General features: G+C 39.6%; 4 protein-coding genes across 11 annotated transcripts in view; 2 read left to right on the top strand and 2 right to left on the bottom strand.

The window, feature by feature from the left end:
* Positions 1–15,337, bottom strand: part of LOC130169332 (membrane-associated phosphatidylinositol transfer protein 2-like) — a 41,239-nt gene extending 25,902 nt beyond the window's left edge. For all 6 annotated transcript variants that reach the window (XM_056375995.1, XM_056375994.1, XM_056375992.1 and 3 more), the window contains exon 1: positions 15,199–15,337. The gene's annotated coding sequence lies outside the window, so the exon portion shown is untranslated. The remainder of the gene's footprint in view (positions 1–15,198) is intronic.
* Positions 15,338–15,475: 138 nt separating this feature from the next.
* Positions 15,476–20,906, top strand: mtrfr (mitochondrial translation release factor in rescue). 3 transcript variants are annotated; one of them, XM_056376000.1, is made up of 3 exons: positions 15,476–15,821; positions 19,218–19,369; positions 19,793–20,906. In XM_056376000.1, exons 1-3 carry the CDS (start codon positions 15,476–15,478, stop codon positions 20,021–20,023), a joined length of 729 nt encoding a protein of 242 aa, XP_056231975.1. In that variant the 3' UTR covers positions 20,024–20,906. The 3 variants fall into 3 exon arrangements, with proteins under 3 accessions (XP_056231975.1, XP_056231977.1, XP_056231976.1); XM_056376002.1 differs by having other exon boundaries at positions 15,685–15,821; positions 19,129–19,369; XM_056376001.1 differs by lacking the exon at positions 15,476–15,821 and having other exon boundaries at positions 18,884–19,369.
* On the top strand, positions 15,744–25,082 carry kmt5ab (lysine methyltransferase 5Ab). The gene is made up of 9 exons (XM_056375997.1): positions 15,744–15,821; positions 21,229–21,311; positions 21,545–21,648; positions 22,600–22,747; positions 23,042–23,252; positions 23,404–23,491; positions 23,637–23,696; positions 23,889–24,079; positions 24,485–25,082. The coding sequence occupies exons 2-9, from the start codon at positions 21,302–21,304 to the stop codon at positions 24,693–24,695; spliced, it is 1,023 nt and encodes a 340-aa protein (XP_056231972.1). The 5' UTR covers positions 15,744–15,821; positions 21,229–21,301; the 3' UTR covers positions 24,696–25,082.
* Positions 25,077–27,661, bottom strand: rilpl2 (Rab interacting lysosomal protein-like 2). Its single transcript, XM_056376004.1, has 4 exons — positions 27,212–27,661; positions 26,962–27,113; positions 25,943–26,065; positions 25,077–25,455 (listed from the first exon to the last, which is right to left on the bottom strand). The coding sequence occupies exons 1-4, from the start codon at positions 27,503–27,505 to the stop codon at positions 25,434–25,436; spliced, it is 591 nt and encodes a 196-aa protein (XP_056231979.1). The 5' UTR covers positions 27,506–27,661; the 3' UTR covers positions 25,077–25,433.
* Between the last annotated feature and the right edge of the window lie 105 nt (positions 27,662–27,766).

Consider the following 27,766-nt stretch of genomic DNA (forward strand, 5'->3'; position numbering starts at 1 on the left):
TACAAAACAAGATCATGACTGTACAGCACTGTACTGTGCTGTAGTGGGAGTTTATCTAAATTAAATATCACAGGTGTCAGATGAGGTGACACATTAACTGAAGAGGAGTCAATAACAAAGGGGAAATATCCACTAGTTGAATGAACTGTTCTGTCAAAATGAATGATGGCACACACAAAGTAGCATATTTTTTTTTTTTTTTTTTTTTTTAGTCTTAGAGGGGGAAAAAATGAACATTGTTACAGGCTGAATGAGTGGTTATGTTTTTATAGCATTTTGAAAAAAAAGCTTCACACCTGTTAATAATTAAACAACAAAGATTTAAAGCTCAAGTTAATGAAGGGATAGTTCAGTCTGTGTTCAGATACGACTGGTGGAAGCACAGTGGACAGGATCTTAGTCACAGCTGAGGAGATTGTACTGTATTGTACTGTATGTGTGAGGGAAGACAACAACACTTTCCAAATGTGACTACACAGCATTGCATAACCCCAATATTCACTCTTTTCTGACCTATGGCAGCAACTGGACCTCACTTTGGAACCCAGTCAATATGTCTAATCACACTGATATTCCTATTGCGTCATTTATCTAGTGAACAAAGGCCAACTTTGGTGAGGGTCTTGGTCCTCCACCTATTGAGTGCTCAGCTCCACAACTCTGCACTGAAGACACATTCACCTAATGTGTCTGACACACTGCCAGGACAAAGATACAGCCTGTCCAACCTGGACCAGGTGCTCTCTGGGAGGTGCTCTGGTGAAAAGAGGGTAACTTTGTTTTCAATACATTTTACATAATATCTTTGCTTTACATAGAAGAATGTAATGACAAAATCAGAGCAGAACACCACGTTTTGCTGAAAATAACTGCACTCTTGGGAAAGGCTGGGATAGAACTAGGCTAGCTGGAGAGGCCCAAAGAAAACCTTGTAGCTCAGGAGACTCAGAGGCCTCTAGGTGTTAGAGCCAGACTATAGAGAGGATGGTCACAGTGCTCATCCTTGTTGACAGTGTTGATGATAAACAGCTTCACAATCTACTTGAAGCATGGTTCAACAATGTGGCAACAGCTTGAATGTGGGTTGCAAGTGATGCCGCAACAAACTTTTGAGTGTGTCACAGAATTGCTCTTGGCCAGAGATAACGGATGTAACATCTGTGCTGACTGGAAGTCCCTGAGTGTGACATGGTAAGACAGACTTCTGCTGTCTTATTATCTACCGGAGAATGACCACTGTATGAATCAAAGCTCAGCCAGCTGCCACCGACTGGCAACCCACATACAAGGAAGTGACACCAGGTATGCAAAGAGAGACGGGGAAAGCTACAGGCAGCATAACAGAGGGACGCCGTACAGTCATAGCATTACTCTATCCAGCAGCATGTATTAGGAGCCTGCAGTGATGATAGTGTACAGGGATGTGTAAAGATGCTGGTGCATGCAAATTATGTTACCATTTTTTTATTGGTCAATTAATTTTTAGTCAGTAAAATGTCAGGAAATGATGAAAAAGTCTAATGACAATTTCACAGGACAATGTATTCAAATAGCTTGTTTTGCTCAAACAACAGTCTAAAACCGATGACAATGAATTTTCAATATCATCAATTAGGAAAAAACAGCAAATCCTGACATATGAGAAGCCTGAGCCAGCAGATGTTTGGTATTTTTCCTGAATAAGGATTCAAAATATATAGATTGATGTCAAATTCACATCAACATTTGTTGATGCTACCCCGTGCATTGAATGACTAGCCTGGACAAAAACATTTAGAAGAGACATAAACATATTAAAAGAAATCTTGTTAAGCAGAGATTTTATGTTCATTGTAGTTTCAGCTTTCCCCTCCTCACAATCTGTTGTTCGTGTTGAGATAAGCCATTTTTATGTTTAGTTTCAGCACTGTTTTTTGTGAAATATGAAAATCTTGCAGCATACTGTTTTTCCAGTCCATCTGTCTCTTCTCTTCTGGCTCAACGGGAGCAACAGCCAAACATGGACATAACTAAACTGGCTCCAGCAAAAATGTGTCTGTTACATATTTTGTCTGTGTTTATTATAAGTGTCAGTTTGTGATGTGGATACTTCAGCTTAATTAAATGATAACACAGCATGTACATATTTATGCTTTATGGCTGTGACTTAGATTTAGTATGCAATGATATGCGATAGATTCATGAGGCCTTCTGACTTCTCCACAAATATAAATCAATATGTCCCCTCTAAAATTAATGCAGTCTCAGATCTATCCTGAAACGCCATAACTCACTGATGTTTAAACCTGTATCTCTCTGACTCTTTCCTTTGTGACTGATACAGATGCTGTGCACAGCAAAGGACCTGTAATGCCAATCCACCAGCAGCCTCGAGAGAGTACTGGCACCATGCTTGACCCAGAAAAAAGCCCTCTCACACACAGAGCTTAAAAATAGCCCGGTCACAATAATCCTAGCATACGCAAGCAGAGTGCTTGACGTTGTTTGTTCAGAGAATATGCTCATTCCCTTCTAAAAATACAGTCTCTGCCCCCCTCTAGGCACTGACGCAATAGCAGCACACGCCAATGCACAGCGCTCATCACAAAGCAGCCTCCAATGTTTCTGCTCCTGTTTCAACAAAACTGAAGCCAACGATAGCAACAAGATACTTTGAGTGGGACTGAGTTTTGTACCTTTGCCCAACACAGTTTTCTTAGTCTGTTGAATGCGTGGCCAGCTGTGGCAGGACCGTGCACTCTCAGGTGTATAATGCTGCAACCACCTCATCTGTGACCCTCTCAGAGGGTATGATGAACCATCAGAGGTCCTCCAGGCAAGAGCATGACTGTTTAAAATCACAGGTTATTTACTTTCATATCTATTTCAAAGCTGAATTGGACAGTAGAAAATTAGCTAAAAGCAGGTCAATCTACTGGAACCAGAACCAGAAAACATGATGTTTAACGCCACAAGAGCCATGAGGACGGTGCCTGTGAACACAGCCGCATCTATGTGACTACAAGAGCTGGCATAAACAATCAAGCGCTCGAAATGTGCACATCTGCTCACCTCTAAACAGGGATAAGTGTCTGACTTAAACAGATGAAACTGCTTACTCCACAGAGCAAAGACTGGATTATCCGTTACAGATCAGAGGCACTTGCTTCCACCTAAACATTAAATCTGCCTTTCTGAGATCCATTTTCCTTGCTATCACAGGCTGTTCTGAACCACAATAATGGAAAGTTGTATTACTAATTCTGTCTGATGGTACAACATATAGCTTAGGACTGAAAGCTATATGCACAGCAAACAGGTTGGCCACAGGACAGGAAGCAACAGCTGGGTGTTGGTGTCGACAAAAAGTAGAATATTGGGGGGGGACTTTTTCCCAAAGGCCACAATGGTGGCGCTTCTTTAAATTTAGCCATGTTTTCACTTTGAGGTGGAGCAACAGAGGAGGTGATGAATCCCAAGGGAGCTGGATCAGGAGGGTTAGTGGTGGCAGCGGCAGGAGTTCCCTCATGACTGACCAGATGCAAGACCCTTTTAAAATACAAGTGGAAAATATTATCCCCTGGACTGCCTAAAATACCATGGATCCGTTTCACACGGCGTTGCCTTGACATTGCAGAGACAACTTCAGCTATGACAACCGCTGCAAACACAGCCTCAGCCTGTGACAAGAACCCTTGATTGAGCTGATGGGTTTATCCACCAATCCAGTTAAAATGTCAAAAGGCTTAAGACAATGCTGCTCGTGCTGGGCTACGTGCACTATGTGGCCAGATCGTGATCTGCGATGACCAAAGAGGCCATGAAATATATTTCAAACAAACATACTGTAGAAAGATTAGACTTCTCTGTCCCATTGAGTATCTATTAAAGGCAAAATATGAGGCATCATTAATCAGGGTTATAACTGTAATGAATATAAACAATTTCGCACAGATTACTGAATACAAAATTGCGTTACACCCTATAAGATCTGCCCCCCTTAGGGCTTAATGAAGAATAAGAAATGCACCCTTCCCTCCAGACTGAATACTTTTATTCTCATCTACAAAACTATCTACATTAAGGTGTTAAATGGTAACTTGGGGAGCTACAACCATTATCTATACTACATTTGTGAATGTGCTGGATATTAATCAACCATTTACCCTTGATTGACCCATGAAGATTCTTTTCATCTATCCTTTGAAATACTCCATGGGAGAGCAACTTAATATATTTCTGCACAGTACACAGGTGTGGTTTGGGTGGAGGCTATCTGACAAAGACCATGTTTTGCTTTGTTTGACTTCAATAAAGCCCCAACGGGGTGAGCAAACATGAATTTTTTCTCCATATTGAAAAAGCAGAAGAGAGGAGGAGCAAGAGCAGATAAAACTCTCACAGTAATCCATTATTTAATCCTCATCACAGACTCGATTAAACTGAGGCTGATCTTACAAAACAGACCAATGTAGATGAATCATAATGTGAGCCCCTAACATCAGATATCTTACTATCAAAGATGAGTACACCACAAACAAACGCTGCATCAACATGAGTAACCAATGACACTAGCAGTGCCATATGCTGGCAGAGCGGTTTGATCATGTAAAATGCAAGAGATAAAAAATGAAAATCACAATAAATAGTGGTGTCTTATCTTGTGCCACATACTGTAACTACAGTTAGCTCCATGATGCGCCCTAGAATAAGGCCATCACTCTTCCTGTCCCTAAGGCCCATGCTCCTCCACAGGCTAAGAAGGTGGGATACACAACCTGCCCTTGTTCTTTACTCATCACCACAGTACAAGATGAAGCTAAAAATATGTGACACCCTGTGAGCATCTCCTCCATGCGTTCCTCCTCCTTCTCGTCGTCCTCTCCCTCCTACAGTAGTCCTGCAAGTAAGAACTGCTTCTAAAAATGATCCTCGTTTACGCGGAGAGGGAACGAACAATAACCACAGACACAGCAGAGAGTGTGGTGTCATGAGGAAAGCAGAACTTTGCAGAGAAGATTGCTGAGGATAAATAACCAGCCAAACAAATTATTAATCATCAACTATATGAGCTGCCTACAGACTAGGCAAGACATTCTTCACATGTATGGCAAAAGATAAATCTAAAGTATATCACAACTAAAAATGTTACATAGAACAAAACACGATTATAAAAGCAAGACACATCTTGTTACAATGATATAAGCTATTTTTGTTCTTTCCAACTAACAAATATATGGCTGGACAGTGAGTTTCATGAAAATAGCTGTACAAAACCTCATGGCAGATAAGTAAACATCTAAAGCTCTATCTGGAAAATAAGTAAAGTTTTAGATTAGATATCCCCACATAAATAAATCTGGTGCCCAGTCACTGTTGAGAACTTTAAACTGCTTTAATAAGTGGAGTCATTGTTTTCTTATGCAGTGGTGCTCATCGGCCCATCGTTTTCCAAAACAAGCCTGTTACATACCAACTCTATCTCTAATCAACGCCACAATTCACTCTGAACTCCAGAATTAGATGACCTTATATGCAAATTATACTTGGATTAATCAGTTACGTGCCAAGGTTAAATGAGGATCTCCCCTCGCTGTATTTCTCTCAGAGCGCTCAGACAGCCTAAATCAACTGCGCAGAGAGCAGTCTTATGTAACTTGGACAGATACAGAAAAGGAAGTCATCGCTACCCTAGCATTTTGTCCACCCCATTAGGTAATTTGCATAGCCCACAGACAGGAAATGCTTTTGTAGACTTACACTATTTCTCTTAAACATCTCCATCAGACCCTCTATGAGTGTTTGGTAGCAACAGGATGCTGATACAAATCAAGGCCTTCTTGCTAATGTGGAGCCTATTGGTGAATACTTGCTCACCACTGACGGCACAAAAGCTTGGCTCAAAGGCTTGGAGGAATAACAACTAATGGATTTCCAGTATCACTGCCACTATAAAATCTCTGACAATAGTGCAAAGAGGCTTTGACTCTACGAAATACTACAGTGACTTAGCTGAGACTGCGGTGAGACAATACCTACATTATCGGTCTATGGCAGAATCCAGGCAGACTCTCACATGTATCAGAATTCATGACCTGACTGACAACCAACAGTTTGCAATAACTCAAAATTCCTTAGCATGGGCATTTGAGATGAAAAGTACCAAATGTGCCTGAATGTAAAATGAACAACAGTGAGTCTTATTTGCATGGTGCTCTTCAACACCTGGAAACATCAGGAGCCTGGATAAATGTTAGATATCCATGAGCTCTGAAGACAGTCTTCTGTCTTCTCACAAGGAGAAAGATGAGGCAAACTTGTCAAATGTGTGTAGCAATTAAAAAACATGTTACTTTACATTTCAGCTGTGGCATAAAATCAAAGTAAACTACCATTTTTGCTCTGTCTATTTTTAGTTTTCCCACATTAAATAAAAACTTCAGTAGCACTCTCATAACTGGTGATCCAAATTTTTTTTAATAACTATGTCGAACAAGAGAAATGAAATGGATTACACTCCACAAAACTTGAGAAGAAAAATGTTTTGCCTGGGGCCAAAATGTATTCCCTTTCCTGCCCCTTTATTCTCTCCATCATTGCTTGAATGGGGGGTTACCATGGAGACACAGAGGGCCCTTTCCTTATTGGTTGCCAAGATGAAGTCAGAGTGACGAGGAAAGTAGAGACCAGACGCTGCTGGGGCTGATACTTCTTCCCTCTGTTTCTCCTGTCTCCACTTTCACTTTTGTCAGTCTCTTTTCTTCCCCTCCACGGCTCATTCACACTGAGCTCTTCTAGCTACAGCAGCCGCCAGCAACGCTCACTGATTCTACCATATTGTCAAACTAAATTTATGCTACTCTGACAGACGTAGATGACAGTTCTCTATAAAACAGAATGCAGGATTAAAATAAAGTGATGGGTGTGACACACATTAGCTAAGCCATAAACCTAAATATGGCTCTTTAGGTTTCACAGACTTAGCTTGCTGGTTTGAAAGCACTTCATATTTACTGCTAATACTGTACTCTGGTCTAAAATACTGTCAAGGCAAGCCTTCTACTACCTCACTTCTACTAACTGCATCACTTGGAGGGCTAAAAATGCCACATCCTTATAATCCAAGCTCTCTGTATATGGTTTAAGATTTACTTAGTTGACTACTAATAGCTCCGACTTCAAAGATTTAGTAGTGAGTTAGAAAAATGTGCACAAAAAGAAGAATACCAATATTCAATTTATTGAAACCTTGGGAAGAAATTGTTGGTAAGAAATTGTCCTAATTTTTCATGCTTCAGTAGCTGAGAGGAAAATTGATCAGAAAAGTCTGGTGTGTACTGGGGACAGAGGAAAAGGAAAATATACAAGCATCAGCCAAAATGGAACAGTGAGAAACTAGGGGGGAAAGGGAAGTTTAAATGGTGTTAAATATGTGTATTTATCAGACAGACTAACTCTTATTTTTAGTTTTTTAAATGTGAGGGCAAAACTTCTTTCATCCAGAGGGATTTCAGTTCAAGACAGAACATTTTACCCCCTCAACAAGTATACTAATATAAGACAAATCTCATGTTTAACTGACTGTAAAGCACGAAACCCAACTCTGACCTTAACACAACAATCTCCACCTGTCTCAACTATTTGCTGTCATACTGTGTTCTTCTGTCTTTAGTTTCTGGTTTAAAGACATCTGAAGTCATAAAGTCATCGGTTGTGTGGAGTAGGCCTGCACTCATTTAAAGGACACCATGCATCAAGGTAAATTAGCTGTCAATGATAAGAAAGCTGCTCATAAAAAGCTGAGGCAGTCTATCTGCCCTTTGGTGAAATACCTCAAACCCTCTTGTGCAGCACGAATAATGCAGGCTTCCCTGCTTCCCAAAAGTGACCATAGACAGAAGCTGTCTCTCATACTGACCATAAAAGGCCATTTTCATAGATGCTCACAGTCCTATGACTTTGGCTAACATTTCGATGGGTTCTGAGGTCAGGTTTCCAGCTCTGTGGAAAACCAGGCTTTATCACCTTGGGATTTTATTATGAGAGTCAGAGACTATATAAACCAGAAACTTTATCAGTCTTTCACCATAAAGGATTCTGACATCTGTCACATAGAGACACACCACTCCGAATGGAGACGTGATGCTTTGTCTGGCAAATGGAAGCAGAGACTGGGCATAAACCACAGAGACTCCTCAATAAAAGCCTGTACACCGGGAGGAAAAAGGGAAGAGGTGAGGGAGCGGCGAAGAGGGGGAGTTGGGGCCTGAAGGAGTCTATTTTTAGCCTCAGAGAAATCAGGTGTCTGCGGCCAGTGGAAAAGAAAGGGGAGCGTGGGTAAAGTGACATGAAGCAGTGCTGTCGCTTTCATTTTACATGATCCATGTGAGTCAGAGAGCGCTGCAAGGGCTGGGGGTGGGTGAGAATAAAACAAAAACAAATATAAAAGGGCATATATGGTCCATACTGACTAGAAACAAGAGAAATGAATTAAATGGGAAAACTGCAAGGATAAATAATAGAATAACTCAAATAAAAATGTGATTTATAGACTTTGCTGGTCAGCCACAGCATCACAATTAATGTTGACACACAGAAATGTGCGCAGGAAGAGATCCACTAACTAGCTTTTTCAATGACTAGGTATCGTAAGCAGCATTTCTATTTCACATCAGACTATGACAGGACTATGATCTTTACAGATAAGATTAGTTAATATATCATCTACTGGCATCCGGACTTTGCCTCACATAGGCAGATATTGTTGCATCTTTCTGCTAAGAAAGCTAAGAAGTTTCTTGGAAGAGAGGGTCTGTGTCAGAGTGCCTCAATTTCACCTTGTGCACCAGCCTGATGAATAACACCACAAAACAACACCACCCTTCACTGACAGGATGCACATTTGAGTTGACTTCACGCCTTTTCCATAAAATGAAAGACGAGGACAAGGACAATTGACGGTGGTCATCTGCTATAAAAGACCTGAGTTCTTCTTTGGAGTTCACCCACAATGCCAGAAAAAGTGGTGTCCAAAGTGAAGAGGACATGGAGCAGACCTGCACAAAGCGTTCCTCTTTGTCTCATTTCCCAGACACCACCACTGTAGGAACATTAGCAGTGATGTGCCATTCATCAGCTGGCTCATCAGGGATGCGTGGGGACAGGTTGTACCCCTGTTGTCCCTGTCAACAGCTCAACACCAATATTAGCATCACCTGCTTTGTTCAAGGGAGCTGAGGTGGGAGGGCAGGTTTGGGGAGAAGGACAGACTCTCTGGAGCTCGAGGTGCAGAGAAAACACAATGTTCCATTCAGTGCTTGGCTGGCACCCAAGTGTATGATGGAGTCTCGTCTGAAATATCATCATGATTCCTGATTGTCCGCTAAAGATGAATTAAAGGAAAAATTAGACCTTCAGATAACCAGCCAGCTGGCATAGCATCCCTATTTTCCCCTAAGAGGAGATTATAAATTGTAGAGGATGTTTTTCTGGGCTGCTTCAAATCCCTAATGGGTGTCCAAATGATTGAAAAGACATAAAATTCTTCAGTTTACACAAATATGTCACTGGGTAGTGAAATTGTTTCTACTTCATTTGGGGAGCCCTGAGAAATCTTTTGCACTACTTACACATAGATCAATCTGCCCAAGTTAGTCAACATACACTCTAAATATAAGATAGTAAAATTATACTATTCATTTCTGAAGGCTAGTGAGGAATTTTTCACAGTGAGAATGGTCCCTACCTGATCATTCAGACAGGTCAAATCTTGCTCAAATTCATGAATCCTGTTCAATATCTTACTGTAAGCTCATTTAACAAATTGCATTCCCACATTAACACGCCAAGCTATACGATAAATGGACCTTTATAATATCCTAACAAAGCAATCACAGGAAACTGGCCAATGTAACTATATGAACAATTCACCAACTGTGAGAAATAACCCGCAGAGAGATTATGGGGTACAAGCTTGTTTATTTTAATGATAAAATATAAGAATATAAATAGGGAAGTTAGGAATATATTTCTAAAAAGGGAAAATGTAAAGCTACTCAATTTCTGTCACTAACCATGACATCTTATCAACTAGCTTTTAAGATTATTGTCTTGGGTGGGACAGTGATTGTGTGCACATGGTGGGTGGGATACAGGATGCAGGAGATCAGTATGCAACAGACACAATACACAACTAATGTCAGTCTTGGTTTAACATCTCATGCAGATTGCATTTATTATAAGCTGTTATGGAGTGCAAAATTTTGCTTTACCATTAGACATAAGTAGGTTCCCTGTCACCATTTTATTTCGCCATTTCCTAAAAAAGAACCTGGTGTTGTGTAGTATAGGCCTAAGTCGGGGTGCAGTGCAGTGTATAAACAAACAGGAAGTAATGTTCCTCATCTAGCCATCATCATTATCCAGTTCCAAAGTAGATATCAGGTTGATCATGACAACGTTTCAGTTGGGTACAGGGAACCCAGACGGTTAATTTGAGAGGAAATTTCCATTTTAAAAAACAGTCACATATATTATCACCTTTCCTGACTGTTCAAATCATATTTGTATTTCAGGACAAGACATGAATTCACATCTTTAAACCCACATACCCGACTGAACAACCCTGAGCAACCACTGGGACGTTTACCTAGTGCTACTTCCTGCTCAAGCACTCCTGACCAAACAAGCTAATAGTCCTGTCCTCTGACAGACAGTAAATAAAGACAAAGAGTTATTTACTGACGCTGCTTTGCTAATGATTAAACACTTTAAAAGTTATTCGAAGAAAATGCACTCTAACTTGCACACCCTTACTTTTTAAAATCCCCTCTGGTGTTGTCATTGCCCATAAAAATCAGTCTCTATTGACTGTCAAAGAAATGACGCCGACATGACATGAGTCTTTGTACCCTGGAGTTATAAGCTGTGGGTAAAATAATTTAGACTATACAGTCCAAGACAACATGAAAGGCTTGTTGTGAATCACATTTAACACCTTAAGTATCTTTCTGTAAGCTCATTTAACAAATTGCATTCCCACATTAACACTCGAAGGTGTAGAATAAATTGATATTTATAACATCCTAACAAAGCAATCACAGGAAACTGGCCAATGTAACTATATCAACAATTCACCAACTGTGAGAAATGACCCGCAGAGAGATTATGGGGCACAAGCTTGTCTATTTTACAGCTAGAATATAAGAAAACAAGTAAGGAAGTGAAGAATGTAACCTAACCCTAGCTTCTCCATCTGTCACTATCCATGGCATCTTATCAACTAGCCTTTAAGATTATTTTCTTGAGTGGGATTGACAGTAATTGTGTGTATATGGTGGGTGGTATGCAAGGTGCAGGAGATCAGCATGCTACAGACTTCCAAGAGAGACCTCCATATCGTCCTAAGAGCCAAGACTACACCACTCCTCTGCTTAGATTGACCAAACTCTGCTAAATGTTGTAAGGAAATTTCACACAGTAACACCAACGAGAGACACCTCATGACACCAATATTACGCAATGGAGATGGAGCAACATGGTTAAAAAAATTTTTAAATTACCACAAAAACAGGCAAGTAAATTTATGATTACATCCTTCAGTGCAACATGTTCAGCATGTAACAGTAGTTGAATCCACACCACGCTGAATCTTCTTAACCTTTTACCTCTTTAGTTAACTCTTCAAAAAGCCTACTGTTCATTTTATGGTGTTTGTACCATGAGTTTTTCTGCTCTTCCTGTGCCAGTGATCTCATCTGATAATCAGCTCAAATAGTACAGACATGGAACAAAAAGATGTGGTAAGCAGCTGAATACGTCATTCAAACTTTAACTGACAGGAAGTGAGTCTTTTCTTCTTTCACCGACTAAAATGTTGTTACTCAATGGCTGTGTACTCATTTGTCATTGGTTTTCCTACTAGCGACAGGATTATTGACTTATGCATAAAGTCAAATACAAGCAAACTCAAGATTGTAAGAGGAAAACAGAAGACCTGTCAAATGTAAGGATAAAAAACATACTCTCACAAAGATGCAGTGCCATGAATACTCAAACAAAGCTGGCACACTTGCTCACAAGGTATGGACTCCTCTGTCAGGAATTTTCCACTCCACATTCACTCAGACATACAGTATATATTTACATATTCTCCCAGGGTTTTCCTCCTGAACATCAAGAGGTTGTAAAGCACTCCTGTGAATGTATAACATTAGAGGAGTGGTGGGTCATTTTCGTCTTACCGAAAGAGACCTGTGTGACACGAATAAGCAAACATTAGCTTAGGATCTGAATGTAATCATTCTCCTCATTTATCAAAAAAGGTCATGGAAGAGTCTCCCCTGTTGCCCTTTGTGTCAGCTTAAAAACAGCTTTAAGTCAATAAATACTACTGGTGAACAGGGAACGAAACAAAATCACAATGGACTGATTCATAATTGTCTCCACTCCTCCTTCAGTAGTGTGATACTGTGTCTGGTGTATTAGATTCAAGAGAAGCACCTGAGAGTTAAAGAGCTATCGGGTTGCAGCTTGTCAACTACAGTCTTCTTCTAAGATTCCTCGGCTTACTGAAGTTGTACTAAAACACGATTAAAGAAAAAGCAAACAAACAAGCAAAAGAAATGCTTTGCTATAGAATGATACATTTCATTTTCCTAAATTAAAACCAGACAAGCATGTAAAAGTCCCATGAATGATTATTCTCAAAAAGGAGGGATGAGAGTCTAGTAAGCAGTTTTCTGGGGGAGGGATATCACCAATTCCAACCATATTCAACATCAACATAATCTCAAATAGTTAACTGAAAATTCACTTAAAATAATATGGGCAACAATTTGCTGTAGGTGCATTTACATGAAAAGAAACGCAAAAATTCAAACAAGCTTCTTAACCTAAAACATTATATAGGCCTCCTCTCAAAGATATCTGTCTTACTCTTTTAAGAGGAGCTACAAATTCAAATTAAAACAGAGTGCTGCCAATAAGATTAGAGTGATTAGACATGTTGTCGAGTTAAATCTATCCAACAGCATGGCTCAGTCCTGTTGTCTGCACTCACAGACTTGCAAATATACTCACAGTATGTATTTATATAGGAAGGTTAGGACTAAGGTGAAATCAGTGCGTGCTTGTGAACTCTCTTAAAAGACCTTTGAGCCCTATATGCACCTTTCTGCATGTCTGTAATGCTTCAAACCTCGCTTGAGGGAATATCCCAGAATTCATACTGGTAAGAGTGAGGAACAAATCAGACCTATCACTACTTCAACAAATTGCAATATTAAAATACCACTAATACTCTAAAGGAGACCATGTCATAGAATGACTTCTTTCTTTTACTCAATTACAGATTAGAAAATGGGAATAAACTGTGTTCATTGACAAAAAAGAGACAAGGATTTTGCTGAAGCTTGAAAGTCACACAAGATTTTCAAATTTGCATTGATAACACAGCCCTGCCCATGTGCCACATGTGTAGTTGTGTGAGTGCGTCTGTTGGGGGGAGGGAAAGCAGACCAGCAAACTGGTTTGACAAATGTCTTGAAGAGCTGCCCCTTTTACAGCAGAGAAAACACTATAGTATGTCAAAGGACATAACAGGTCTGAATGGTAAAGAAGGATGTGTGCCCTCACATGAGGAAGATTTGAATTCTGGGTCATCAGTTATGCTGATGCTGTAATCGATGGCCTTCACTTCAAGCAGTCTGCCCTTAATCATCAGAGCAGCACTTCAGTGACTGAAGAACAGGCAGCATCGAGGTGTGTTTATGGTGCAGTTGCTTGTGATACAAATTAATGACATGAAAAAATATCCTGGTAGTCAGAGAGACTTTTTGTGTGGTAATCTTTAGAATCAGCAACAAAATCAGCTATATGTGTTTCAGATCAAAAATGAGGAACATAATAATATGGTCTAAAAGCAAAAACCAAAAGTGACTCAGAAGAAAACAATCACAGTGCTTTAAAAAAAAAGCACTGTGCAAACTGCACTTCCAATTAACTTCATTACTAAAGTTTCTGTTTTCATGTTACTTAAAAAATGACAAAGTCAATGAAATCTTTAAGATCAAAGAGCAGCTGATCCTGAGTTGGTTACACAATACTGACAACCGTTAATGGCTTCCAGGAGGCAGGATGCAAGTTTTAACATGTCAAAGAGACATTACACACAGTGTACATATTAGTACAACACTCTTCAGGCCCAGAAACAACACAGTAACCTATGTAGATTATTGTGTTGCATTTCTCCTGCATTTTTTTCTCCAACAAGATACTCCAGGTGCATGCAGGATCTTGTTCTTTTCAGGCTGAGTGATAAGTAGCAAAGATAGATCTCAAAACTATCTCAGATTGTAATTCTGATTAAAAGACGAGCTGTGATGTTGTGAGGTTCACAGTGGGGTGGCCATGCAGCAGTTCCTGCCCTAATAACACAGCCATCATCTGGACAAGCCTCCAAGTCAGCACTGCCTCAATGACTCACCCAGGCCTTGCTGAGTCAAGTGGAATGACTCCTGATGCTGAAAAACTCATAAAGTCATATTGAAATAGAAACTGGCCTGGGGGATACAAAGAATAAGCTTGTGACATGCAGGTTTTTCGTTAAGTCAAACACAAGCTGACTACAGCCTATGTTAGATTTGGGCTCTCCTTCATTTCACAGTCGACCTGCTGATTGAGGTCAAAACCATGTTTAGTCGTACATACTATATAATATGCAACAAGGTCCTGGATGTCATCTCAGTGTCTGGATATCACTGTTAAGTGTCTCTGAGAAAGCATGCCCCAACAGGGCAAGAACATGACGCCCGGAAAATCCACCCGTGATTCCAGCAATGCCTATTTTAAAATGTTATTGGAGGCAGTGTACGATAACATCGGAACAGCTTACAGACAGGGTAAGAGAGAGAGAAATATTTAATCATCTTGAACAAGCGTGCCTGTGTGACAGCAACAGGGACATGGCTTAAGAGCACAAAAATATGCCGCACTTCTTCAGGCCAGAGGAGGAAGGCAAAGTTAGTCTAAACAAATTTAAAGGCGACTTATGACAGCAAATGGTATTAAACCTTGTAAAATAAAATCTATTAAACGTGACGTATCCTCGGAAGAGGATGATAAAAATTTGAACTGGAATAAACCCATCGTCAGTTAGTTACCTAGCAACATGGCAGCACGGTAATGACAAATTGATGGCTTGCAATGCTCATCACATACCTGGACCTGATGCACACCAGCGATGCACCTCCGGCTTCACCACACTCCAGCACTGAGCAAATCAAGAGTTCATCGGCCTTTCTCTGCTCTTCGGGGTCAGTACTTTCACCAATTACTCGGCTTTTCCCTTCAGCACGAAGCAGCCGCCGACTTGACGAGGTATGGAAACGATGCCATAACTGAGATGAACGCAACGAAAGTCAGCCACTGATTTCCTTTACCACGCCGTTTGTTTGGCCCTTCAGCAGAGGAAGGGGTGTGGGTACGACATGTAGAGATGATAAGTAGAGAAACATCATCAGCCCGGGAGTTTTTTTTTTTTTTTTTTTTTTTTTCTTTTAAACTGATATCAGCCGCCGTTTCTGGTCGTGTTTACAAAATCTGGCCACATCATTGCGCCGGAGAATCGCACGCTGGATTTCCTCAATCGACAGACAAGGCCAACGTAGCGATGGTAACGTTAAATGTCCTTGAATATCCAAGCTGCCCTCGCAGGAGTTGGCGGCTCGGCTCGTCCTGTAGCGAGGGAAATGGACCGGCTGTGGTCTCAACCCAGCAGCTGCCGCCTCCGTCCAGAGAACCGGGAAGAGTGAAGAACAATCAGCCGAAGAGCACCCGCCATCGTAAGTTGTCACTCCTCAAGTCTGAACCGCTGCAAGACTTCACAGTCCTTTCAGACACGACACAAAGTGTTGTCAAGTTAGTCCAAGTGCAACGAGTTTTTCCGGTAGAATTTTCGAAATAAAAGTCGGACCTGCTGCGCGTTTAGGGTGTTTAAAGTTGCAAAATGTGCAATGTGGCCAAAAACGGCTATTTCACCGAGCATATAAACTCGCTCTTTCTTTCCTAGAATGACAATGTCAGGTAATATATCTTAAACTATATTAGCCCCCCTATCCCAAATACAGCAGGTAGTCGCCTACAGTCGCACTCATTCAAAACCTATCTAGGTTAAGAAAGAGAAAATAATATGGTCCAAAAAATAGTACACAGCAGCACTAACACTGACAGGATTGGTCACACAACTTCCGGTGTTTGTCTTTTCCTCTGTGGGCTTGACGAAGCTCTGACCCGCACAGACATTTATCTGAGCAGTTTCGATAGTTGGACGCCTCCTGCTGGCAATGCAGTATATGGTTAAACGGGTATCGAGTGGTCACGTATTTCAGCAGACACAAACATTATTATAGGATGTAAAGTTACAAATGTTAATGTTTTTTGCAGTCAGCGCCTGTTAATGTATCATTCATGCAGACTGATGTGTCTGCATGTCTGACATGCAGCGAAGGGCAAACCTACTTATAGCCAGTTTGACCATAGTTTTAAATGTATCTAGGGATGTCTGCTTTGATAATAAACATTTATTTATAAACAAAGTATTTTTTTCATATAGGTGGTGGGGACCTCAAGGTCACAGATTGGATGTCATAGCTTATCAACCTTTCTAATTGACCACTGCATCAACTTTTAACTGTAAATTCTGCATGCATAAAGTATGTTAATATTTCTTGTCAGTAGTGGCATTTTTCAACCAACTCTGAAGCATATCTTATAAGTTGACAAAAACCTGCCTTTAGTAAATTCTTGTTTAAATTGTGCACAGCACTTCACTGTCTTCTTACCTTTCATATTGTATATTATATTTTATCATTATATTTATACTGTTGAGAGTACCTTTGTTTTTTAAAATCTTTGCAGGCATAAAATACACAACCAATCATGTACTTATGTCTTCTTTTTCTATTCCACACAAACATATAGATAATATCATATATTTTATACATCTTACAGAGCAATTGCTACCTGCACTGCTTTTTTTTTTTTTTTTTTATTATTAAAAAAGGAGAAACTAGGCTGCCACTGCACCTCAGATGGAGAACAGTGAGCCTGTTGAGTTTCACATCTCTTACAGAATGAGAAAGTATTTTCACTGACTGGCCTAATGTTCCATATTACAACAAATGGTCAAAATCTGATCAAACAGCAAAGCTTTGAATTCTCAAGACTCAACAATAATCAGCACCCCCATATCTGCTTTGATCTCTGTCTTCATGGTATGAGTCACCAAAGATAAGAGAGATAGATAATGGTATTCTGACATGGGGCTACACTACATTTCAAATGAACTTTCGATACACAACTTGTTAAAAACCGATTGTTGACAGTTAATATTGTAGAGATTACCCTTTTTGTATCAGTAAACCTCTTACATGAAAAATGTCTAAATCTGATTCTGAATACAGCAGGTTGCACATTAATGGAAAGGTGAGTCTTTTGCAAGATCAACATATGAATGACAAGGTCAAGGTTGAAATGTAACAAAATGAGGGCCAGTATTAATGTGGGCACTAAAGATAAGAGTAATGAGAAATGCACCTCCCCACGTGCAATATCAGAGAGATGTCATCACAGGTCAACAGAGAGATTGTCTTTTCCGTGTGGCCTATATAGTTTCCTGATTTAATAATTATAGTCTATGTCAAGGGAGAGAAGAGGACGCATTACATCACAGTCAATTTATATCCATATGAAAAAAATGCTTGAATCGTTTTTGTGATTAAATGTATTTATAGCCTTAAATAGGCATCCACAGTTTCATTAAATAAATTGCACCTTTTTAGGAATCCTGCTTAAAGTACAACAGATAGAAATAATTTAGATATTTAATGTAAATGTAATGTAAACAATAATGTGTGGTGGCACATGTGGCATTGCTTGCAGTGATGAACAGCTGCAACTGACAAACATTAGAAAGTTAAAATTGTATCAAATTCAACAGCCATGTCTTGTGAAGTGTAAAACAGAGTGTGTTATGTCATATGTGACGTGAATGTGACGAATAAATAAATAAATAAAACAGCAAACCTGCTGCACTGTCAAGGGAAGTGGTCATTATTAATCCATTGCTTTATTCCATCATGGTCTTGCTGAAGCACTTGTTAGAGTGAAAAAGGGGTTTCATGTTATTACTGCATCCAAAATGTCTCCAATTCTGAAGTTTTTCTTCCAGTAGACTTGGAAGTGGTCACCTTGGGTTTATGGTAATTACAAATGATTTGAACAATAAACTTTAGATGATTTCAACAGTGATACATTTGCATGGCAGAAAAGGTATCAACATGTCCCTAGCACCTTCTTGAACCACTTCTGCAGCATAATACACTTGTCCCGTCTTTATATGCTCAGTATGTTCAAAACGGTATCAAATCCAGATCAGTGTCTCGGCTGGAAAGCCTAGTAAAGTGAGTAGAGTGCGAATATCCAGGTAATATATAACCTAGCACAGAAAGGGAGAGGGCAACAGGTTTCCTTCACACCTGTTGCTAGTTAGTTAATTACCCTTCACAGCAATCAAGCACTGAACTTCCAGAAAGTCGGAAGGGACCCGGCCATTATAAATTTGATATCTAGCTTCCAGCCTTAGCCACCATTCACACACAGCCACGCCTTTCAAAGAAAGAACCTTTAAAGAAACTAAAACTTAGGATGAATAAATAAATAAATAAAAAGTCGACTTTTAGGCATTTCATAGTTTGCAGTTTCCTACCTGCTTGGAGTTTTTTTCAGCGATTCAGCGAACCGACACACAAAGCGACACACGATGGCGGCAGAGGGTCAACATAGACCTACTATTTTGGCCACGAAGAAAAGCACAGCGACTGTTGATTGGATGACAGGTCACGGGAGCGTAGAAGAAGATATGACAGAATGAAAACAAGACCACACATTAATGACCGTGAGGCAGACAGAAACATAAAATGCAGTGACGAAGTCTTTGATGAAGGAACTGGTATTTCTGTTCGGGGAAATACAACGTGATGTGATGTAATCACTTTGTATGTTTGCTCGCAGAGCCCCCAAGATCCGCTTTGTATTTCACTTATTTAAAGAAATGTCACGGTTTTTCCCGTTCATCACTTCTATCTATAGTATGTCCAGTCGGGTCGGATTGAGAGGGTCTCCCAGTATGTCTGCACTTATTCAACCGCTCCCAGCTGGACTTACATGTGTTTTTGCAGCCGGCAAAAAGGACCTGATAGACCTTCCTGTCCTGAATGAGGACGAGCTTGAAGAGCAGTTTGTGAGAGGATCTGGACCTGGGGGACAGGCCACCAACAAAACCAGCAACTGTGTGGTGCTCAAGCACATCCCCACTGGGATTGTAGTAAAGGTAAATCCCTTTAAATTCTGTGTGTACTTGTCATCACTGGTATCTGTGTGTAGAAATGTTAATAGTTAAATAAGGACCCAAATCAAAGTAATGCGAAGTCCATTCTTTGGAAACAGCAGCTGACAAAACGGTCTCACCTCAAGGTCCATGTAGTAACTGTTCAGGTGCTTTCAGTTATATAGCACGGGCTTAGTCAGCAGATGCCCGGTTGTCATGGAAATGTAGATGAAATTTCCTTTTCTTTTGGTTTAAAAATTGAGTTTCACAATTCATAGAAGTCCTTAAAGTGCTCAGAAAAAATGGAAGTGACGCTGCCTGCGGAATAGATCTTAAATACACCTTGAGGTGAGACTTTTATTACAAGCAAAGTTATGTGATTTACTGTCAATGTTCATGTAATCTCTTGTACCATTTTCCTTCCAGTGCCATCAAACCAGATCTGTGGAAATAAATCGAAAGCGTGCCCGGGGAATTATGAGAGAGAAACTTGATGTTGCATATAAAGGAGAACTCAGTGACGTTCTTGTGAAGAAGAAAGAGTCTGTGCTGAGGAAACAAGAGAAGAAGAAGAAGGCACATGAGAATCTGGAGAGAAAAAGACTGTTTAAAGAAGCACAGGTTGCAGATTCTGAACCTGGGAATGACACTTTTTAAAATGTTTGCGTGGAATATAGAAAGACAGGAGTACTGTACTCTAGTTGTTGTGTATTTTATGCCAGCAAAGGCTAAGAGAAGAATTTTCAAGTATGGTTTAAAAAATTATTTACAGCAAGATTGCTGAAAATGTATTTATTTATCATTTATTATTATGTCTTCTTAGATAAAGTAATAGGAGCTTCAAAATTCTACTGACTGAACCATGCTTTTAAAGTCGCCCTCCACTCAAATTGTGTTTTGGTCATTATTATGTCTCTTGGATGTTTGACCTTCATTGTGCAGTGACTGTCACTTGAAGACTGCTTTCAAATTCTTCTGCTGAAACTGGAAAGTTTTGTAAGCCAGGCAACTTACACAAGTGTGATCTGGAAACTTGAAGCATGCATTACACATTCACTGATAATGGACATTCAGTGATGTAGGAGACATCTTAAGGGAGTGAGAGAGGAGGTGTAGATGTAATTTTAAGAATTTTTAACCAAGAAATTTAACACAAATTACAACAAGTATTTTTATATATTTTCAAACATGCCTGGATCATAAAATTTTCTTTCTGCTCACTATTTTATACACTAAGTTGGCAGTTTATTGAACCTAGCTAAAGGTCTCCTATTGCACTTAGTGCACGCTTTAGTGTTGTCCATCACTTGTAAGTCAGTTTAATAGAGCAGTGCAGAAAATCCAACCTTTCATGGCGGTTATGATGTTCAGTTTGTGTTGAAACTGTTTCAGAAAGGTCAAGAAAAACAATGGTCATTAAAATGGCAGTTTGTGGTGCTTTTGAATTGTATAGCGTTATACAGAGGTGGATAAAATAATAAACACCTGTCCTGAGCAAGGTGTACCTAATAAACTGCCATTTGAGTATATACCAAAAACACATGTATTGTTTGTTATGCATTGAATTAACATTGTAATTGAATAATATTTTATTTTATAACTGATTTAATTTAGGTAACCCCACTGAGATCAGGCTCTCTTTCGCTAATGGAGTACAGCAAAGTTTCTGAGTTTTTGGTGGGACACATTTCAGCACGAGACGTTTACTTTTGCTGACCGTGGCCAATGAGAGAGCTACTTTCATATTCGTGCCCCGCCCGCCTGGACGAAACAGCCAATGAGAGGAGCAGTAGGGTTTTTAAATCCACCACGCTCCCACCTCCCCACTCTGCAGTGTGATGCTCAAATGTTTGTCGTTGCAGGAACAGTGAACTAAACACGGGGCAACATTTAACAGACTCCTCGCCCTCTTTGGATTTTATTCTGGTGACTGAGATGGCAAAAGGTAAACTTGCTAATTTCCCGTGGTTTCGGGTAATTGTGCATGTTATACAGGCTACAGTAGTTAATGTGTAGCTAACGGCTATATGCATGCTAGCGTAAATGGAGGACCAACATCGTTTAAATAAACTTAGCTGATGTTTACAAATAAAACTCACCGGTAATGGCAAGCCGTTGTATAATGTTCAGTGAATTAGCCAGTAGTGTTTATACTTGTTTATTTTCATGTTTATAAAGGGAAGAAAAACGTGCTGAGAACCGACATAAACCCCGAGGAGACAGCTGAACATAAAGTCACTTCACGGAAAGAGACAAAGGAAAACAAACCATCAACTAATAAGGTATGTTTTATTGTTTGGTGTTATGCTTTGCAGCTTCTCTGGTCGCCAATTAAAGTAGAAAACAAAAACTCTTTTCACAGTCTGGAAAGGACACATCCCTTTAAAGGGGTCCTGTCTCAGCTTGGCGTCGTAGCAACGGATGTAATTATAATTGACGAACTAACCAGACTGCAGGGAGCTTCGTATTGTTTGTAATCAACGTTACCCAGATTTGAGCCTTTCAGGCAAAACCTACCCCAGGTTGTGCACAGCTCCTTTTATAGCTTTTACCAATTGTAAGGTTAAGTTGTATACAGAAAGTGTATCCATAGATACACCATCGCCATCGGTTTAGGGAATAGAGCTGAATCTCTGAGATGTAAACATATGTTTCATTGTCACTGGAGAAACTGCTTAGTGAGCAGCACATACACCATCACCGTACAAGAGTTATTTACAGTGGTCTATAAGCTTTTGAAATTGTTATATGCAGCCATAGAAACCACACTTTATTATTTTTTAATATTTTATTAATACACTAACTAAGAAATTCTAATACATATTCTGCCAATAAGATATACTTTTACCATGGAGACTGAACCACTGAGCTGGAGATAACATCTTTATCAGCTACCAGTCTGTTCACTGTTTTCTGTTGACTCCAGCATGTTGTTTAAGTGATTCACTTAATTCAGAAATGTACGGACAACTTGCCTCTAAATTCCATCATCTTGAACTCGCATGCATGCATGCTGATGGTTAAGGAGCAGAAATAAAGACATTAAATACAGTCTGCACCAGCTACATGGTACTAAACACAGGCTTGTAAAATATGATATCTCATGTATTGCATCTCATCAGATTTGCATACTAGATAGTGAAGCTGAATGTGTATATGTCTTATAAGGTTTACTCTGGGGATTGGTGCAGGGTTTTTCATTTTTTCACCAAGGTAAATAATTCTTTTTGCAGGATTGCGTAGGTAAAGTGCCGTCAATTTTCCAGAGTCTACGGAGTCCCAGCAAACCTAGATCCCCTCTGAGTGACAGTTCAAGCATGCTGATCCAGGAAGGAAATGAATCTGATGCTGCTAATCCTGACATGTCAAAGCCGAAAAAAGGTGAAAAGATTCAAAAACATTTTGAATCAACTAATGTGAAATGATGTTGTTTGGTTATTTCTGTTACATGTAATCTCCCTGCCACATTGCTGTCTACCCCCGTGTTACCTTGTGGTCAGCAGATCCACATGTACCACAGAAAAATTTCCTGTGCAAGTGAATGGTAGCAGTATTTACTTACGTTCTATCTTATGACACAACTTCACTCTGTTTTGAAGGAACATCACTGTCTTGATTAAGGCTAAATGGTTAAGGCAACTGTCAGTTTCATTCTTTGTGTCTTCCTCATTTTAGACATACCCAATGAAATGAAATCTGAGAGTTGTGAGTCCAAAGAGCATAAGCCTGAAATGCCTTGCCACAGTCACGGGATCAGAGAGCCACTCATTGACCAGCCTGATCAAAAGGAGTCCACCACACACACAAATACTAGGTCTGCAGCAGACAGCAAAGCTCCAGCATCCAAACCTCGGCGTAGAACTGGTCACAAACTCAGAGCAAAAAAGTGAGTGCACACAGCCAACATGTCTAGACTTGGGAAAAAAATAAAAATAAATAATAATAATAATAATAAGACATGGGCCCTTTCACAGCCAGTTGCTCAGTCATAATCATTACATTACTCTCATTACTTCTGATAATGTCTGTGTTTTCAGGTTGGAGAATAAAGCTCCCCAAAACAGAAAGGTCACAGACTATTATCCCATCAGACGGAGTAACAGAAAAACTAAGGCAGAGTTAAAGGTTTGTATGAAAAATGCCGTTATAAGAAAGGTTGCACATTTAAATTTAAGTTATAATATCTGCTTTTTTTAAAGGTTATTTGTTTAGCTTTTTCCCATCCATGTGTGTGAAAACATATTTTGACCCAATTACTCAAATCAAACAGAATGAAGAACACAGACACATTGATGACCTGATAAAGAATGGCATTGAAGAAGGAATGCAGGTAAAATTTTATTTTTAATCTAGAGCATACTGTATGCAGAGCACTGTGTACATCTGTGATATTTTCTGTAAATTAGTAACTAGCACTGAAGATTTTCTTGTTTGTGACATATTTTAATATTTGTACTATGGTTAAGCAATTCTTCCATCTTTGCTGAATCAAATAAGCTTCATTGCTTTTGAATGTAAATAGGTCAAAAACATTGAAGGAAAAGGAAGAGGGGTATTTGCTGTCAAGGGCTTCACAAAAGGAGAATTTGTTGTGGAGTACCATGGAGACCTACTGGAACTACCTGAGGCTAAAAAAAGAGAGGCCCAGTATGCTCAGGATCCCCAAACAGGCTGTTACATGTACTACTTCCAGTATCAATCAAAAACATACTGGTAAGTTCAAATGTCACCACTTTGAAATGGGATCGACACATGGTGTCACATTTTCACACATTGTATTTAGTTTCTCTGTTCAGTTTGTCAGCCTCCTAGGAATCATTAATTGTAACTGTACACCTGGGGAAATTTCTGGACCAAAGTGCATTTTTTACAGAACTGTTCAATAAGATCAGCTGGGTATAAACACAGGTTGTTCAGTAAGTCTTGACAGTCACTGTCTTAGAAAGCTTTCGGCCCACTGACTTTAACACTAAAAGAAGGAAATTAGTTCTTCTAATTTAACTTTCCTTGTAATAATATAATTCCTAGATTCCATTAAGATTGCAGTAGTCTTGAAAATGGACTTTATAACTTTGGATATCTGTTGCAGTGACAGTTTTCTTTCTTTATGTATTACAGCGTTGACGCAACAAAGGAAACAAGTCGTCTTGGAAGACTGATTAACCACAGTAAAACTGGCAACTGCCAAACAAAGCTTCACGCCATCGATGGAGCTCCCCATCTGATCTTGGTGGCTTCCAGAGAGATCAAAGCAGAGGAGGAGCTGCTCTATGACTATGGTGATCGGAGTAAAGACTCAGTCTTGGCTCACCCTTGGCTCAAATACTGAAACTTCAACCCACGAGTGTTTGTATTTCAGATGAATTGGTGCTCTCTGCTGTCCTGCTTATCTTTTTTGTAAAAGATGATACTGATGAGCAGTCCTCCACATGCTTTTTTTATGAAGTATAAAAATGCTTTTGTTTTAAATGGAGGCGAAAGCTTTAACTCATGAAAAGTGTATTTTTGCAACAATTGTTTTTATCATGCTTTTATAAATTTCTTATCTAATTGTAGCAGAGATTTAAGCTTGAAGTGTCTCTCTCCTGGATAAGTAGTGTTTCACATTGTCCATGGAGTTTTCTTTTGTAATGAATATAATTCTGACTATTCAATTTGCAATTGTAAATTATTAACTGTGCTGTAAATTGAGGAATAAAACAAAATTGAATTCTCATTGCACTCCAGCTTTATTACACAAAGCCACTTGAAGACTTAATTTCAAGCCTATAGATAAGTTCATTTTGAGTGAATGCTTTCAGCATAATCTCCAACAGTAGCTAAATAATACTTTCCAGTTACATTTGATGTCAGCAAACATCCCACGTAATATATACTGTATTTCCACTACAATAACTCTGTTTTACCATAAACCATCTTAGGTTAAAATTACAAGTACAAATACAAAGCTTGTTAGACTGACAAATACACATTGTAAAAAATAGTCAATATAAAAGTGGTTAACTGATGAGAAAAATGTGCCGACAAATCCTGTTTGTCTTCTACATGGTCAGTTCTTCAGTTTTTCTTATTTTCGCCTGAATGAAAACCTATAAACAGAAAAAAAAAGTCCACACTTAGTTTATGGAGTTTGCTCCCGAGCATGGAGGGGTGTGATCATGGAGCATAAATGTAAAACTGCCCAGTGTCAGAAAACAACATTGAGTCATGGCAGCCTGTAATTACTGACAGCAGTTTGGCAGAAGCACTGCCAATTTTCAACTTCTCTCTTTTCTCTCATTCAGTGCTCACACAAACATCCTCAACGTAGGAATGAATTCATTTGGTCACAAGTATGTCATTATGAGACAGGAGACGGGCTGTGAGAACAGTCTTCCTACTAGCTTACTTCACCATCATGTGGTTGCTGCTGTAGATTTTCTTAAAACCTTGCCATCTGAGGTGAACAGCTGAATACAATGTATATCTAGAAATAAATGTTTTGATTATTTTGCGCTACTTCTTTCAGATAACTTCTTTGTGGTCTGCACATTCATATTTCTGTATTCAAAGAAAAAAATTCTGCCTGTTACTCACAATTTCCCTATGGTTGTCTTCTCCTCTTTTACATCATTTATTGTGGCTGGACTGGGCTCTGTAGCTGTTGGTGTCTCCAGATCCACTTCCACCATTGGTGGTTCAGCCTGTGGCAGAATCCCACTGCAGAAGAAAGTACAGAGTTATGGTCACTGACAATATTTTGTGTCGTAGGTGCTGTACATCAAAAGGAGCCTTAAAACAAAATCAGCACTGTCAGATAGTAGTTATTGTGATGTTAAAGTGATTTCTTCACTTCAAAACTAGAATCAGTGTTATCAAAAAGATTGTTTGAGCTTCATAACATCAGTGCAGGTCGTTTCTACTGCCACTGTTTACAAAATGTGCCTAATTGTGAGTCTGAAACTTGGGGTTTATTTGTCAAATTAGTAATAGAAGAGAATGATGAGTGTATGATTAAAAAGAAAAACAATAACAACATCAACAACAACAACAACAACTGATTACTACAAATAAGTGATGTCTGTATTGTCTGTATTTGCAGAAATACTCTGTATGATTCTGTATAACAGCAGAGTAGGGTAGGATAATAACAGATATTGGTGTCTATTTAACAAAATACAAGAAAATATCTCAGGTGTATATTAATGTTAGACATGTACCAGTACTAATATTGTCAGTGTGTCTAACAGGAAGCCTACAGGTGGTCTCAACAGTATAGCCCATCATTCTTATATATATTATTTATCAGTTAAAACAATAAGCTGTACCATTTAGATGAACATTTTTACAATGGAGTTTCCACTGACCAACTGATTTATTACCTATGCCTAAAAAATCTCTTGTAGTACCAACAACAGCCCTGCAATAACTTGTGGTATATGATCATTAGTGGTGGTGTTGTATTAGAGTACACTATAGCAAGGTATTTCTAAAGCTCTGTCCTCTTCATGTGTTTGAATATGGGTGGAAAAGACATTACTAATGAAGTTGAATTTTGCAACAAAAACCTTTGAATAAATCCTGTCTTAGAGTTGACTTTAAGCTCAGTTGTTTACCTCTTGTACAGCTGGAGCTCCTCCTGAGCCACCATGAGCTGAGCCTTCAGCTGGTTCCTCTCCTGCAGCACCTCCTTCAGCTCCTGCATGGTGAACCGCGGTCTGTTGGGGTCTGTGAGGTCCACCACCAGCTGGTTTGGCCCCGCTGTTTGCTTTTGACGGCAGACAGGAAAAGAATCTCTCAACATCCGCTCTTTTCTTACATACACTTCAACTGTACGAGACGGCTGACATATACTGTAACACTCACCGTGCCCTGCCCGGAGGAGCTCTCCTTTATGATCCTGTCCAGTTCACTCTTCAAGTTGTCCCGCTCCATTTTCAGCTCCTCCAGAGACAAGTTGTACTTATTGACCAAAGTCTCGAACATTTCTAAAACGCGGACTATTCTGAACTGCAAATCCGACACTTCTTCTCCTGTGCTGCTTATTTTTAGCAAATCTCGTCCGATTACGTACGAAATGTCATAAACATCTTCAACCGTGAGCTCAAACGTGTCCTTCTCGAAAGCAAGAGCGGGCGACGACTCTTCGCCAAACTCCATGACGGAACAATGCCACTACTAAAAACACCGGAATAAAGTTAACTTTCCTCCACCAGCGATTACTTACAAGTTTTCTTTCTTATACTTTACTGGCAGAAGGTAACCAACTTTCAGAGGAGCTACACTTCCCCCATCACTCACCCGCCAATGGCGTGACTCGTTGGGCAGCGGAGGAGGGCAAAGTATCCTAGCGACAGGTGAGTACAAAGATCGTTGCATGGCTCAAGAGAACTCCCTCAACACTGTCGACCTGTTCGCCCC

The sequence above is a fragment of the Seriola aureovittata genome, chromosome 5 (assembly GCF_021018895.1).
Source record: "Seriola aureovittata isolate HTS-2021-v1 ecotype China chromosome 5, ASM2101889v1, whole genome shotgun sequence".
In the NCBI taxonomy this organism is placed as follows: Eukaryota; Metazoa; Chordata; class Actinopteri; order Carangiformes; family Carangidae; genus Seriola; species Seriola aureovittata.